This window comes from Myotis daubentonii, chromosome X (genome assembly GCF_963259705.1).
Source record: "Myotis daubentonii chromosome X, mMyoDau2.1, whole genome shotgun sequence".
In the NCBI taxonomy this organism is placed as follows: Eukaryota; Metazoa; Chordata; class Mammalia; order Chiroptera; family Vespertilionidae; genus Myotis; species Myotis daubentonii.
The window spans coordinates 11,196,210-11,211,892 of NC_081861.1; the positions used below are offsets into that span (position 1 = coordinate 11,196,210).

The following is a 15,683-nucleotide window of genomic DNA, read 5'->3' on the forward strand; positions in this document are numbered from 1 at the left end:
TTACTGTTTATTGGAGACGTATTCCAACATCTCTGGCAGTAGAAAGACTAATATCGCGAGGCCCATGCAGCATCTCCAGTCATGGCCTTTCGGAGGAGAAAGAGGGTCCAAAACACACAGAGAACATTGTGCTCCATGAAAGTAGCCTGTCGCGAAAGACCACCGATTGTATGATTCCCCTCGAAACGTTCAGAATGGGCGCATGTATAGGGACAGAAAGTAGATGAGTGGTCTCTTAGGGCCTGGGGAATGCGGGATGGAGGGGTGACGGCTAAAGGCATGAGTTTTCTTTTTGAGATGATAAAAATGTTCTAAAATGGACTGTGGTGACATTGTACACTCCGTGACTATACTAAAAACTCTTGATTTGTACATTTAAAATAGGTGAACTGTATGGTATGTCAATTACATCTCCATAAAGCTGTTTAAGCCAAGCTGGCGTGGCTCAGTGGTTGAGCGTCGACCTCTGAATCAGGAGGTCATGGTTCAATTCCCGGTCAGGGCACATGCCCGGGTTGCGGGCTCCATCCCCAGTGGGAGGCGTGCAGGAGGTAGCCGATCAATGATTCTCTCTCATCATTGATGTTTCTATCTCTCTCTCCCTCTCCCTTCCTCTCTGAAATCAATAAAAATATATTTGAAAAAATAGAGCTGTGTAAGAAATGAAAGAAACCCATGTAAGGCATGCCCATTGCCCAAGGAGTCCCACCTGGCCTTGTGCCCGCCACCCTCTGCTGCACCCTGCCCTGCTCTGGAGGCTGGGACGCCAGGGCTGCGCACAGCGCCAGAGGAATAGTGAAGAGGGACTTGTTGGTGGCAGAAGGAAGCGCACACTGCAAGGTGCAGAGGGTGTGGGGAGCAGGGGGGAGAATGTCACTGAAATTAGGTGGTCAGACCTAGTGGTGGGCCAGCCTCCATCTCCCCTGCAGTCTGGCATCTTCCTGGAGGGAGCGTGGGGGTGGCACCCTGCAAGGGGCACAGATGCACCTTGGAGATCTTCCCCGTAGTTGGGGGGTGCATCCAGGGCAAGATTTCTGTACATACGGTTCCTGTGCCTGGAAGGCTCTCGTGTCTGTGGTTTGCAGTCTGCAATAAGCCGTGACTGCACACCCGGCCCCAGGCCCACTGAGTCACTGGGCCTGGCCCTCTAATTTGGGGGCCACTCCCAGACCAGCCAGGCAGCACCTAAGTCCTGGGCTCCCCTCCCCCTCTCCCTCCTCCTCTCTGGGCCTCAGCTCTCTCTGCAACAAAGGAACAACTTGGACCCTAGCTGATGCCCACTGGGAACAGCATGTCCTTGCCGGCTGGTGGGAGGCCAGAGGACAGGGCTGGGAGGAGGCAGCAGGAGGCAGGGGAGGGCAGGCCTGGGGGGCGCAAGGCAGGAAGGAAGAGAAGGCATTTCCTGAGGCCCCAGGCTCTGGAGGAGGCCGGGGCACAGCTGTCTGAGCTTCAGAAGAATGAGAGGCTGACAGCGCTGGCCTGGTCCTGGTGGGCGCCTGAGAAGGGATTGGGATGGAGGGGAGGCAGAACCCATCCCCCATCAGGATGAGCCTGAAGGCGACCAGGATCCTCTCCCAGCATGCCCTGCACTTCTGGGACACCACCAAACAGGCCCCCTTAAAGCCAAACCCTGGACACTTCCCCCAAAGGGCTTCAGAGGCCCGAGTGATCCTGCTGGAACCGGCTTGCCACTCAGCCCAGACTCCCCTCCCCTCTCCCACTGCAGGCGCCTTCATAGAAGGCCCTGCTGCCAGAAGGAGCCAAGAACTTGACCTGAGAAGGAGCTGAGTGGCTGGTCAGGCTTCTCGGGAAAACTCCCAGGCCATACTGCTGGCTGCCTGCTCTCACATGGCCCTTGTGGGGTCACTGCTACCCCAACCCACTTCCTAGTACCAGTCTGGGGCCCCAGAATGCAGGGCAGGTGCGTCAATATAGGGAGGTGGTAGGAGGGGGCAAGGGCAGGGGGCACAGCTGGGCAATCCATGGCCATTGCCACCCTATAGGCCTGTGTGTGGAGAAGGGCCTGGGGTCAGCTGCAGCCTGTCCCCCAATAGCTGGCTTAAAGCTGTTCATGCCCTGGCTTCAAAGCTAGGGGAGGCCCAGGAGAGAAGCGGGGCACCCAGAGGGCCCGTTTCAAGCCGTTGGTTCCCTGTAGGAGCAAAAACCGGCCCTTGGTTCTAGTGTCTGCAGGGCAGAGGCTGGGAGTCTGGGAGGTTGCCCAGTGGGCGGGGCTCCCAGGGGCTCAAAGGGGGACCTCTGAAGAGGTGGCAGCAGTGAGAGTTCCCCCTGAAATCCAGCCCACCCAGCTGCTAGTCCCATGAGCCTCTGGGGCCTGGACAGAGCTGCCAGCGTGGAGCTCCAGGGGCTCTCTGCCAGCCCCCTTCTGGGGCCTTCCTGGCCTCCTGGCCCTGCTAGGTCCGGCTGGCTCCCTGCTCACTCCCGCCTCTGCAGATCGTTCCCCTTGTCTGTTCTTTCTGGTTCCCCACTGTTTTCTCGGGTCTCCCCTCTGCCTCTTTGTCTCATCCTTGGGCACTGAGTCCATCAGCCTTGACTTCCACGGAGACTGCACTTGCTGCTGGACTAGAAGCAACATGGTGACTGAGTGTGGTGAGTGATCAGAAGGAAATAGCGCAGGTTTAGGTGATGGCATGGGAAGGGGGCACATGGAGGGCTTCTAGGAGGAGGTGGCTCTCCTGCCTCTCAGCCCCTCCCCGGAGTGTCCACATAGGACTCTGGCAAAGCCAGCCCAGCACAAGGAGTCTTGCCCAAGGGAGTCCCCTTACACTCCAGCCTCCAGGACAAATCCCCAAGCAGGAACACATCACACACACATCAAGGTCACTTCTTGAGCAAGTGGCCTTGCCCTGAATTCCGCTGAAATCTCTGAGAGAGCTCTGAAGGCTCCCAGGCACTGCAGCCCCTGAACCCAAGCCTGTGTCCTCGAGTTCATGGCCTATGTGGGCCTCACTCACAGCTGGCGAGCTTCATCCACCCCCAATCTCTGCATTCTCAGGGGCCAGGCAGGGGAGAGGGAGGGCCAGGCCCATAGTCACCAGGGAGGCAGGCTCCCACCTCAGGGTCCCTGGAGGCCAGAGTTGGGACATCCAGAAGCCCCAAACGTATAACTTGTGCTCAGGGGACCCTCTGGGTGAAGGGGACTAGGACCATTCCCTGAGAAGCTCATGCTAACATGCTCAAGGGGGAGCCGAGTGGTTGTGGAGCGGCCGAGCCTCCACGATCTGGAAGCTTCCCAGTGCCGATGGCCGAGGTGTGGCCGGTGAAAGCTGGCACTCTCTATGCCAGAGCTTTTTTTGACCTTCCCTGAGGACATAATCACACAGTGGCTCTCCGCCCAGGGCTGCCAGGGCTGTAATTTCAGGGCCCGAAGGGGGCTTTGTGCAGGCTGGCCTACGACTAGCTATCTTTAGAGAGGCACGGTCTGGGTGTGGCCAGACGAGGGATGGTGGATAGGGACTATGCCACGGGGAGGCATCCATCTGTTCAGCGCCTTAGAAACCTGCAAGACACAGATGCCATGAGGCACCCGGGGCCCCCATGGTCTTCCCCTGGGGCAGGCCAGCCCCTACGAGCTGCCTGCAGGGGTTGGGGGCTCAGGTGAGGGCAGTGGGTGAGGGTGGGTGCAGGGGAGGGGGGCCTTGCAGCTAGTGTCTCCTGGCCTGGCCCTGGGTGGCCGCCAGGGTGGGGGAGGCGTGGCACAGAGCATATGACCTTAGATGTATCCTTTGCCTCCCTCGGCTCTGTATGCTCCTTCCTGGGCCTGTGTCTCTGGATTTGGGAGCTGGAACCAAGCTTGCCACGAAGCGGGGTGTGAGGCAGCAGGAAGGCACGGAACCAAATGTGCAGGAGGCTAGGCAGGGAGACCTGCGAAGGTAGACCCTCAAGTCGGGGCACTGGGGACAGAGAGGAATAGGCGGGTTGGAGAATTTGGAGGTCGATGGGCAGGGCTCTGGGTCTGTGGTTGGGGGTAGGAGTTCAGACATGCAAGGTTTTTTTGTTGTTGTTGTTAATCTTCACCCGAGGATATTGTTCCATTGGTTTTTAGAGAGAGTGGAAGGGAGGGGGAAAGACATAGAGAGAGAAACATCTATATGAGAGAGACACATTGATTGGTTGCCTCCTGCACGTGTCCTGACCAGGGCCAGGGATCGCGTCTGCAACTGAGGTACATGCCCTTGACCGGATTTGAACCTGGGACCCTTCAGTCCGCGGGCCAATGCTCTATCCACTGAGCCAAACCAGCTAGGGCAAGATGTGCACGTTTCCATCAAGGTCCCTGAGAGGAGACATCAGTCCGGCACCAAAGAATGCAACACTTCTTCCTGTCCTCATTGTTCCCCTCCCAGTCCCCGCTGCCCCACCCCCACCCCCTCCTACCCTTGTCTCAATCCAGGGGCCGCCCATGAGTGCCTCCCTACTTGCCATGCCACCTGACCCCAGTCACTCCTACTCTGTAGTCACCATCACAGTTACCAGTGTCCCCCCAGAGCCCCACCAATGGAGCCAGCACCTGCCCTGAACGGGGACACAGTACCGGGCCCCGTGCAGGCATGCGTGAGCAGAGGATGGGGGTTGGCGCATGGGTGGAGAGGAGGCGGGCACCAGGTGACAGGCAGGCTCGGTCCTGCCACCAGATGTCCACAGCACTGCACTCCTTCGTCCTCCTGGCTCTCACCGGGGGCACACCGTGCTGCTACTGCCACTGCCACCTCCCTGCCCCTAGCTACTGGCACCCCTAGTCCTGAGCTCCTGGCCCTCTGGGGGAACTGTCAGGGCTGGAGAGAGAGCCCTCACCCCAGTCATGTCCCCTTTGCTGGGCAGCCCCACCTACTGATGACAGGGGGATAGAAAGACCCGGTCCTCTTGCCCCAACTCAGGACCAGCTCAGGGTCGGAGCACACGAGGGGCATGGCTGGGCTGTATCATTGGCTGCAGGCCAGCTTCTCCCTGGGCCACTCCTGCTCCTGTCCTCCCCTTCCGAGGTGGTAGCCCAAGAGCCTCCAAGTAAACTCCCTATAGGCTAATCCTCCCCTCAGCAGTTGGTTTCCCGGGAGGCTCTGCTATCCCGGCTGCCTTGGTCCCGGCTCCCTTCTGGAGGGCCACCCAAGTATTCGCTTCTGGGCCTGGGTTCAGCCCACCTGCCAGCAGCCCCAAGAGTCTAGCAGCTTCCTGTCTGGGAGTGGAATTAACCTGGCTACTACCTGTGGGCGGCCTGTTCCTCCATGCCCTGCCCTACTCTGCCCTTACCCCTACATGGCAGCCATGTTACCCTGCCCTTCTCCTCCTGGTCCTTGGACCTCATCCGCTCAGGGGAGGAAGGAGCGGCAGGGAAGTGGGGGGTTCACCCAGTCCCAAGTTCCTGTGCTCCTAGGGCCTGACCTCTGTGTCTGTGGGGGAAGGAGGCAGCTGGGGGGTAGCTGGAACAGGAGGGGTGGGGAGAAGGGGTCATGAGAGCTGGGAAAGTAGCAGCCTTCCCCATCAGGGCCAGCGCCTCAAGGGCTGCTGACCTCTGACCCAGCCCAAACAGGAAGTGCCATATCTGTGGGCCTAGGCCGGGTTGGAGAAGGAATGCAGGGATGAGTCCAAAGCAAACACTCCACCAGCTTCCCAGGCCTCGCCCCGCCCCCTGCCAGAGTCTGGCCTTTTCTCTGTTGAGAACTAGGGGAGGGGGAGGGAGCGGTTGGGGGTGGGTGGCTACAGAATGGGACCGATGTCAGGCTCACAGTTCCCAGGCCCAGACTACAGCGAGAGGCGGTGGCAGGGCAAAGTCTCTGCAGTGGGGACTTGGTGTCCTTCCTGCTTCACTCTCCCCACAGCCAGCAGCGCTGAAGGCTGGGGCCGGTCCTGCTCCTACTGCATCCTTGATGCCTATCACTTGCCTGCCTCCTCCTTTCCCCTCCGTCCTTCTCAGCACCAGGCATGGTGGCATCATGAGCTGTCAAGGCTGACCCAGTGACCCCACCCTAGTCCTGGTGGCTCCCCTCGCACGGGCAGGGCAACTGTTCCAGTGACCTCATGGGGCTTCACAGATCCCGTGTCCCCACCCAGCACAGCTGGCCAGTCCTGTCCTCAGGGCTCAGCAGGGCTCACCACCACAGCTGGCCCGCATCTGCGTCTGCCTCCCCCACCAGGCAGACAAGTCAGCAACTTTGGCCAGGGGACAGTGGCTGCTGGATCCCCAGGGCCAGGCCTGGCCTCCCAGAGACCAAGAGCTCCTTTCCCAAGAGTTGTTGAGCCCATGCCATTCCCCACCCTTCCCTGGCACCAGGTCGCACTGGGGACATCTGGATCCCACAGCCTTGGACGCCTGAGCCTGCCCTTGAGGGCTGTGGGGGCTGGGGGAGCCGGGGACCCACAGGCTAGCTTGGGGAATGGGTGTGTGCCTGGGATGGGGGAACCAGGAGGAGGGCCCTGGGACCTTGAACCGGGGAAGAGGGAGAAGCAAGGTGTCCCTGGCCTGGGTGCAGTGGTGGATGTGGGTGGCTCCAGGACAAAGGGTGGGCACCATGGGCTTCCACATCAGCCTGTTCTGCCAGCTAAGCCTATCTCTTCCTCTCTCCCAGCCCCCTCTGCCCCCGACAGGGATGCTTCGTGGATGACAGGCACTGATGCTGCTCTGAGCAACAGAGTCCAGCCTGGCCCCCAGATGGCTTGGGGACTTCAGGACCCTGGCCAGGGCAGATGAGTGAGGATGAGGAGGCTCTTTGGAGAAGCTTCCGGAATCAGTCACTCTCAACCCCCTGCTGATGAAGCAATGTCCAGGATGTGGGCTCTGGGGACTCCACACACAGTGGACATGCAGCACACGCACGTGGCTTTGATCCAAGAGGGAGGGTGGGTGGGAGGAGGCTGGTGGAGGCCATGGGCTTGAATAAGATGCGTTTATTACATTCAAGTCCGAACCAGCAATGCACCCCACCAGGCTGGTTACTAAGTGAAGGGGCCTCAGCAGTCCATGGGAAGAATCAGGGTGTTCTAGATCTTTCTTGAAGTGGTGCAAAGATCAAGTGGACCTGGGCCTGAGCCCCCTTCACCAGCCCCAAAGGAGAGGGGGGAGGGCAGGGAAGCCCAGTAGGGGGGCCTAGGAGCTTTCCCCCTCCCCCTGCTGGGGCTGGAGGACCACACTGTGGTAGGCCCGGATGCAGGAAAAGGCGGTGGGGGGGATGCGGCGCCTATCGATGAAGTTGTTCTCCAGGCGTGTGGAGATGAGGTTGGAGTCCTGGGCCGCTCGAGTGTCACAGATGGAATTCAGGGGCACGTGTCTGTGGAGTGGGGGTGGCAGGGCCGAGCAGAGGAGAGAAGATCCCAGGAAGGGGAGGCAGGCATCACACAAGAGTAGAGGAAGAGAGGGCCCCACAGTGAGGGGGGCAATGAGACCATTGTGCAGGGACAAGGCCCCGGGACAGAGGGGGAGGCAGTTGGCTCAGCCCTTGCTGCTCTGGACTGGAGCTGTCCTACCTGCCCCTTGCCCACCCCTTGCCCACCCCCTGCCCGGATTCTGCTGGACGCTGCCCTCCACCTGGGCACAGCCTCCCATCACACCAGCCGAGATGGGTGGATGGGGGTGTGTAAAGGATTCCCCCACAGCCCCACCCTCAGCCTCTGAGGCCACAGGGCCCACAGGCCAGCCCTCCCCGGCCCACCTTGTAGGCAGGACCTGATGGCTCAGCCCTGGCTGGAGCGGGGAGGGGGGAGACAGCAGGACAGGCGCAGGTGGCAGCCCTACCTGATCTTGTTGTGGCTCAGACGCAGCACCTGCAGCCCCTTGAGGCCCAGCAGGCCTCGCGGGATGGCCTGCAGCTGGTTGTGATCCAGGAGCAGTTCCGCCAGGGAGGTGCGCAGGCCCCAGAAGGACACGTCGTGGATGCCGTCGGCGCGCAGGCTGTTGTAGGACAGGTGCAGGAACTCCAGGCCCGGCTTCATGTGTGCAAACACGTAGCCAGGGATGCGCTCAATGTGGTTGTGGTGCAGCAGCAGGCGCCGGAGGCCCCGCGGCAGGAAGGAGGGGACGTGCACGAGTCGGTTGTGGGACAGGTCGAGGGTCTCCAGCTTGCTGTGGGGCACAGGGGTTCCAGGTGAGCTGATGGCGCCCAGCCACAAGCACCGGAACAGCTGGAACCCAGATCACGGCCCCTGGGCCACACCCAAGAGGAAAGTTGGATTTGCCCTGACAGAAGACACAGTCAGCCCAGCTGGTGTAGCTCAGTGGTTGAGTGTTGACCTATGAACCAGGAGGTCACGGTTCAATTCCTAGTCTCTGCACGTGCCTGGGTTGTGGGCTCGGTCCTCAGTGTGGGGCGTGCAGGAGGCAGCCAATCAATGATTCTCTCTCATCATTAATGTTTCTATCTCTCCCTCTCTCTTCCTCTCTGAAACCAATACACACACACACACACACACACACACACACTCAGAGCTACACTGGACAAAAAAGTACAAGTGGAGGGACCTGCTATCTGGCGAAAGAGCTGGGGGCAGTTGAATTGTCACCTGCCTTTCCCACTTAGGCCTGTCCCTGCTTTGCCCTTCCTTGGCCCCACGGCCTCCTCCTTCCATCCCTACTCTCTTGTCCTCTTCCTGCCTCAACCAGGCTAAGCAGAAGAGAGATGGGGGGGGGGGGAGAAAAAATCAATCTCTCAGAGGGTCAAAGCCAGAGGGTCAAGGCCAGGGGACCCTAAGGGATCAGGGAGGCAGGCGGTGAAGCTCAGGCCTCCGTGAGCCCAGGTCGCTCCATGGGAGGTGAGAGCAAGGGCTGGTCAGGGAGGTGAAGCTTTTAGAAGGCCCAGGGCAGAGAAAGTGGCTTCTCTCTCAGTGACATCCCCCAGCCCCTGTAGGTGGGGTCAGCCCTTTGGCCTTGGGGCCCATGCTGTCCTCAGTCCACAGGGCTGGGGGCTCAGGTACCTCCGGAGCCTGCGGAGCCAGCAGCCCCCTCCCCTTCCACGATCCAGGGAAATACTGGGCGGTGCCAGCTGGGGCTTGACTGGTTGACTGGCTGCCAGCCTCCCCCCCTTCCGCCCCCGCCTCAGGCCCCCGTGGCGTGGCGGGAGTGGAACAGCGGCTGGGCGGCTCCTCCCCAGGCTGCTGTCTGCTTTCCTTTGCCCCCTTGGCAGGAACAGGAGAGGAAAAAAGAATAATTAAACCCAAACATTCTGGTAACTTTTTCCTGGAACTCAAGGATGCAGGGCGGGAGGCTCTGATCCTGCAATAGTAGGTCGGACAATCTGTCGACCCCTGTCTGTCTCTCCACCCCCACCCTGCTCCCTCAGTGCTGGTGCTAGCACCCAAGGATTGGACCTCACCAGCCCTCCTGCTGATCCCGGGACCATGTCCTGACTCCTGAGGCAGTGCCTTTAAGGACCAGATCCCCTCCTGGACCCCTCCTGCCAGCACCCCCACCCCGATGTCCAAACCAGATCAGGGTACTCATCCTGGAGCCTTCCTATACTGGGATGAATAGTGGCCCCCAAAACACATGTCTACCCAGAACCTATAAATGTGACATTATTTGGCAAAAGGCCTTTATACATGTAATGAAGTCAAGGATCTTGAGATGCCATCATCCTGGATTACCCTGGTGGACCCTAAGTAAAATGACAGGTAAGACACAGAAGAGAGACACAGAGAAGAAGCTACATGAAGACAGAAGCAGAGACTGGAGTGATGTGGCCACAAGCCAAGAACACCTGGACCCACCAGAAACTGCAAGAGGCAGAAAGGATCCTCCCCTAGAGCTTCAGAGGGATCATGGCCCTGCTGACACCTTGATTTTGGGTCCCTGGCCTCCAGAACCATAAGAGTCAATCTCTGTTGCTGTAAGTTGCCCAGTTTATGGTAGTTTGTTACAGCCGCCCCAGAACACTCATACATTTCTCTTTCCTGTGCTCCATCATCTCTTCCATGACTCTTCTTCCCTCTGTTGCCTCTTCGCTAAACCCAACGCCAGGCCAGCTCTTACCACCCACACTGCCCCTTATCCAAGCCCATGGCACCTCTTGGGTGAGCTTCCTGGGTGCCTGTAGGGCTAGCCCAGGCATGGGAGAGGGAAGGGGTTTCTGTGGCCTTGGGGATTCTGCCAGGCGGGAGGCACAGGAAAATTGTGGAGGAGCAGGTGGTGGCTGAGGGCCTAGGCCACCCTGAGCCTTGGGTGGAGAGACGGGTGACTCAGGTGACTCACCTGAGACCAGGCCCAAGCAACAGGGCCACCCCAGGCTTCTCTGCCTTCCCACCTGACTCTCTGGGTTTATTTGAGTACATCTTTCCTCTCTGGCCTCCAGGTACCCATGGGGGTGAAGCTTGGGCAGGGCCAGGGCGGTGGTGGCACTCACGGGAGATCGATCCAAGCTCGGGGCGCCAGCCGGTCCTCCTGGAGCCGGTTGTTGCTGAGCACCAGCACACTGAGGCTGCAGCTGCGGTTCAGCGTGCGCTCTGTCACCTCCTCGATGACGTTGGCACCCAGGTGCAGCTCCTAGAGCCAAGGCTCGGGGTGAGGGGCTTGCTCCCTGGGGGCCTGGCCCTGCTCCCTGCCCCCTCCCGGCCCCATCCGTGGTACTCGGATGCCACAGTCTCTGGTCCTCTCAGGGCCATAGTCACCTGTGCAAAGGATCCCAGCGACATCTGCCAGTGATGCCATGACTCCTCAGGGTCCCACAAGACACAGCCACAGAGAGTACCACCAAGCACAGGGGACCATGTGGCCCAGAGTGGGCAAGGACCTGGCTCAGGGACAGCCAGTGGGTCCAGGAAAGTCCTTGAGGCCCAACTCTGGGCTCTTGGAAGGTGGGGTCAGGGTGAGGGGAGGCCTTTGGCGTTGAGGCCTTGTGGGTTTATCATCAAAATTCCCCCCATGGGCCCTAGCTAGTTTGGCTCTATGGATAGAGCGTTGGCCTGTGGACTGAAGGGTCCCAGGATTGATTCCAGTCAAGGGCACATGCCCGGGTTGCAGGCTTGATCTCCGTTAAGGGGTGTGCAGGAGGCAGCCGATCAATGATTCTCTCTCATCACTGATGTTTCTATCTCTCTCTCTCCCGCTCCCTTCCTCTCTGAAATCAATAAAAATATATTTTAAATTAAAAAAAATACCCACATGGGCAGCCCTACTAGCCAGCAGCAGATGCTCTGGTCATTTGGCCACAATGCTGCCTGTCCCGGACTCGGGGCCCGCATCTCACCTGCAGGGAGGCTGGAAGGCCGGGTGGGATGGTTCGCAGCCGGTTCCGGTCCAGCCTCAGGTACAGCAAGCTGCCCAAGGGCCGGAAAGCCAGGGGGGAGATGTTCCCATCATGCAGCTGGTTCCCTTCCACCTCCAGCGTTAGCAGCTTGCTGAGCCCTGCAGGGTGGGCCGGCAGAGCCTGAGCCAACCGTGGAGCCACTGGGAGCTGCCTGCTGCTGCTCCCTCCTCTGCCCTCCAGCCAGGCTGCCCTGGGCAGACCCTCCCCTCGCCCTCCCACAGCTTTCCAAGGTTTCCATGGCTGCCCAGGCCTCAGCCCTTTGTTCCCTGCCCCTGGGGCTGCCCGCACCCCGGAAGCTGCTGTGCTGCAGGCCCTGCAGGTGGTTGTCATTGAGCTTGAGCTCCTGCAGGGAGGCGGGCAGGGCCGGCACTGTGGACAGCTGGTTTCCATCCAGGTTCAGCCGCTTTAGCCGCGTCAGATTCTGCAAGTGGGTCGGGGAGAAGAAGGGGCTGGGGGCTGGTGTTCTCTGTGGGCCAGGTCTAAGCCTGCTGGGTGTGGTTTTGGGCTTAGCCCACCCAGGGGCACCCCTAATGGGTTGCATCACGGCTTCCTAGTTCCTGCTTAGATCAGGCCTCTCTGGGTTTCCAGAACCCCCCTTAGTTTCTCCCAGGGGTGCTGTTCCCTCATGGAGCCCACAAATTTGTGCTGCTCTACACACTCCCAGCTATGGACTGTGTCACCCCACATCATCCAAGCCCACCGTGCTGGGCACTCCGTGCTTCCTCTGGGCCTTGTCCCCCAGGCAGGGGTGGGAGAGGAGCCATGGATGCCTGGGGCCATTTGGGGCTGCCCAGGCCCCTGGGAGAGCAGGCGGCGGGGCTGCTGCGCACCTTAAAGGCACCAGGGTGCAGGCCACGGGCATCTAGCTTGTTCTTGCTCAGGTCCAGCCACTCCAGGTTGGGCAGTCCCAGGAACGTGTGGGCCGGGATCTTGGCAATTTCATTCTCTGTGCACACACATGGGGCAGCCATGTTCCATGTGTCCTTGTCCCCCTCCCGTCTGCCACTCCGTACCTCCCCCGACTCCGGCGGAGGCAGCAAAGACGCACTCAAAGGAGCTGGCTCCTCTGCTGTCCCAGGTCAGAGCATCTTCTCGCTCCCGACCAGGACCCATGGGAAAGTGAGCTATTTCCGGGCACAGCAGGGTGGTGGCTACACTGGCTGAGGACCCACTAGCAGAGTAGCCTGGAGGTGTGGCTGCCTCACCCATGCTGCAGGGGTGAGTGTGGGGAAGAAGACCACTCACCTGCCAGGTAAAGCGTGGTCAGGCCAGGGTCGGTCAGGGCAGGGATGTGTTTCATCTTGGCATTGCCACAGGCGATGGCCGCCTGGGCCAGGAGGCATGAGGCTGGCAGGGAGGGCATGGCCTGCTCCATGGTGCCTGGGTCCGCAGGCCCATGCCCATGCCCTCGCCTGCTTCCAGGCCTTCTTTGCCCACGGCCTGTGGTCTCTGAGATGCTGCTGCCCCCGCAGCCTTGACTGCAGTCCTTCTTTTGTCGCCAGCCCCTTGGGCCACGGTGGTGGGAAGACCCTGGAGAACAAGACGCAGCCCCAGCCCAGTCACATAGCAACAGGGGCCCACTGAGGGTCAGGGCCTTGCCCAGGGCCCTTAGATTTGCCAGCAGCTGCCAGCTGGGCTGGAACACCGGGCCACTGGGCCTCTTTCCCTGGGCTGAGGGTGGGAAGGAGCCCTGCCTTAGAGAGACCCCCTCTGGCCCCACATGCGAGGGTCTAGGCTTGGGCACATTGAGAATGGGGTGGGGTCTCAAGTGGCTGGTGACACTGGTGTGATTGGTACAGGTTGGACCAAGTCAAGGCCTCTTCAGACTCACACACAGCCTGTCACCCCCACAGTTCCACCTGGGGGCTGCCTGTCCTGGCCAGTCCTCACCTTTGAGGTGCCTCCCGGGCTTCAGGCCCCTTCTCCTAGCCTCCCAGCCTCCTGCCTTCCTGTCCCGGCCTCTCAGCAGCCACTGTGCCCTCTTGCACTGGAGCGGGGAGGGAAGGGGGTCTTGCTGATCCTTGAGGGCCTGAGTTTGGCCACCTGAGGCCCTGCTGCCTCAGCCCCCACTGCAGCTATGGCCTGGGGCAGGGCCTACTCTTGCTTCCAGGCTACTTGGGGTGACTCCTCTGGGCCAGCCCTGGCCTGGCAGGGGCCTTCCAGCTGGGTCTGGGGGGCTGGGTGGGGGCTCCATGGGCACCCTCTCGGAGGTGGGCCACACCTGTGCCCAGTACAGCTGCCCGTCCTCAGGCCTGTCCCAGCCACCATTCTTGGGAATGGGTTGCCCCCTGCAGAAGGAGCCGGTTCAGGCTGGGGTAGCCAGGACCCCTGAGTGACTGAGAGGCCACACCTTCCCCCTAGCTGGGGGTCAGCTACAGGATGGAAGCCCTCCCTCTTTCTTTCTTATTTTTTTAAATCCTCACCTGAGGATATTTTTTCATTGATTGTTAGAGAGAGTGGAAGAGAGAGGGAAAGACAGAGAGAGAGAGAAACATCGATGTGAGAGAAACACATGGATTGGTTGCCTCCTGCATAAGCCCCAACCAGGGCCTAGGCCAGGGAGAAGCCTGCAACCAGGGTACATGCCCTTGACCGGAATCGAAACCGGACCCTTCCGTCTGCAGGCCACCGCTCTATCCACTGAGCTAACCTGGCTAGGGTGCCCTCCCTCTTTCTCTCTGTGCCCAGGCCTCACTTCTGCCTTTCTTTCCTCTCTCCAGGAGCTCCCATCCTTTTGTCACAGACCCCCAAGGCCATCAAGTGTCAGAGATTTCCTGGTTTCATGGCCCCAGCATAGGGGACCCCTAGCACCAGAGTCACCCTGCCTGCCTCTCAGAACTGAGGCAGCTCTTTACTGTTGCGGACCCTCCATCTTGTCAGGACAAGGCATAGGTAGGCCCCTGGGGTGGGCACAGGAGGGCTTCAGTGACCTGGGCAGAGGGGTTGGGCCTGCTCCTATGCCTCTGGGGCCCTGTGGGTGCTGCCTGGGCAGGAGGGTGGGCATAGCCTCTGGAGATCCGAAGGGGTCACTGCCACCTGTAAGCTTGTTTTCAGAAGTGGGAGCCCCAATGCCTGCTGGGAGGGGAGGTTGCTGGGGGCAAGGCAAGCCCAGAGGCCACTTAAAGGGGCCACCAGCAATGGCTAAGGAGGGACAATAGCCCCCAGGCCTCCCCTCCACTGCGTGGCGGCCCCGTTTAACCAGTACTGACCATAAGCCTCCCTGCAGGTCCACCCCTGGCCCTTCCTGCCCCACCCCCAGGCCTGGAGGTGGGCCGACAACCAGTGGCCACACCATAGCTGGTTTCCTGGGCCCCTTGTGCCACCCCAACCCAGCCCTGGGCCCCCCACTTCCAACCTCCCATGCTTCTCTCAGTCTCCCCAGCAGGCCCAGCACAGCCAGCTCAGCTCCCCAACCAGCAAATCCAGATCCATTCTTCCAGCCCCACTACAGTGGCCCCTCCTGGGCAGGGGGCTCTTACCTCCCCTGCTCCCACCCTGCGGGATGGGCATGGGACTTTCTAAGAATCTGCAGTCCACCCCATGCCCTCCGGGGATGGTTCCCTGAGGCCATGGGCCCCTCTGAGGCCCCTCCCGCATCCAGGGTGGGCAGCCTTGGGTGACCAGCTATTTTTTCCCTCTGCCCCAGCCCTGCGGGGTTCCACTGGTGGGACAGGGCACTCCCCTCCTGCCAGCTTCCTCCTGCTGGTGCCACCTACTCACCATCGGGACGCCCAGGCATGATGGGCAGCAGCAGCTGCAGGGCGGGCAAACCCGTGGGGGTTGGTGGGGCCATGGGCTCTCTCAGGCTCGGCCTCTGCTTAGCCAGGGCCCCTCCAGGGCAGCACCCCACCCAGAGAGCCAGGACAGGGAGCAGCATGGTCTTCATGGCCACTGTGCGCAGGCCACACAGGGCGCCTGCATCGGCAGAGAGAATGAATAGCTGGGAGCGGTGGGAGCGGTGGCCCTGGCAGGAAGGGACACCTCAGATGGCACTGGACAGTCCCGCTCCCTGAGCTCCTGGCCCTGGCTGCAGTGCTCCGAGCTTCTCCCCACCCTGGCCCTCCCCCAGGGAGCCCCCTCCAAACACACCTCCCCAGGACTTGCTCCCCACTTTCCCCAGCATCCCTTGCTCTCACCTGAAGAGAAAGGCAGATTGATATTTTCTTGGGCCTCAGCGCTCTCGCTACTTTCCCATAAGGCCCGCATTTATTCTCCACTGGCCTGAGCCCAGTGGCCCCCATGAATGAGGCTTCTGTTTCCACACACAGCGGGCCTGTGAGGCCCACCGCAGAGCAGGCCGCCCACCCGAGGCTGCCAGGTCCTACCTCCGTGGCTGGGAAAGGAGAGGGGCCAGGCCTCGGGTCCTCGGGAGAGGGGGCAGGTGCCAGACTACCTGGGCAATGATGGCTCTGGCACTTTGGGAAACCTGTGTGCCAA

The 15,683-nt window shown here is 60.6% G+C and overlaps 1 protein-coding gene across 1 annotated transcript; it reads right to left on the reverse strand.

The window, feature by feature from the left end:
• Nucleotides 1-6,919: 6,919 nt before the first annotated feature.
• LOC132224737 (extracellular matrix protein 2-like) lies at nucleotides 6,920-15,156 on the reverse strand. Its single transcript, XM_059679837.1, has 8 exons — nucleotides 14,967-15,156; nucleotides 12,492-12,776; nucleotides 12,077-12,192; nucleotides 11,535-11,667; nucleotides 11,187-11,344; nucleotides 10,344-10,483; nucleotides 7,745-8,071; nucleotides 6,920-7,280 (listed from the first exon to the last, which is right to left on the reverse strand). The coding sequence occupies exons 1-8, from the start codon at nucleotides 15,130-15,132 to the stop codon at nucleotides 7,100-7,102; spliced, it is 1,506 nt and encodes a 501-aa protein (XP_059535820.1). The 5' UTR covers nucleotides 15,133-15,156; the 3' UTR covers nucleotides 6,920-7,099.
• Nucleotides 15,157-15,683: the final 527 nt, after the last annotated feature.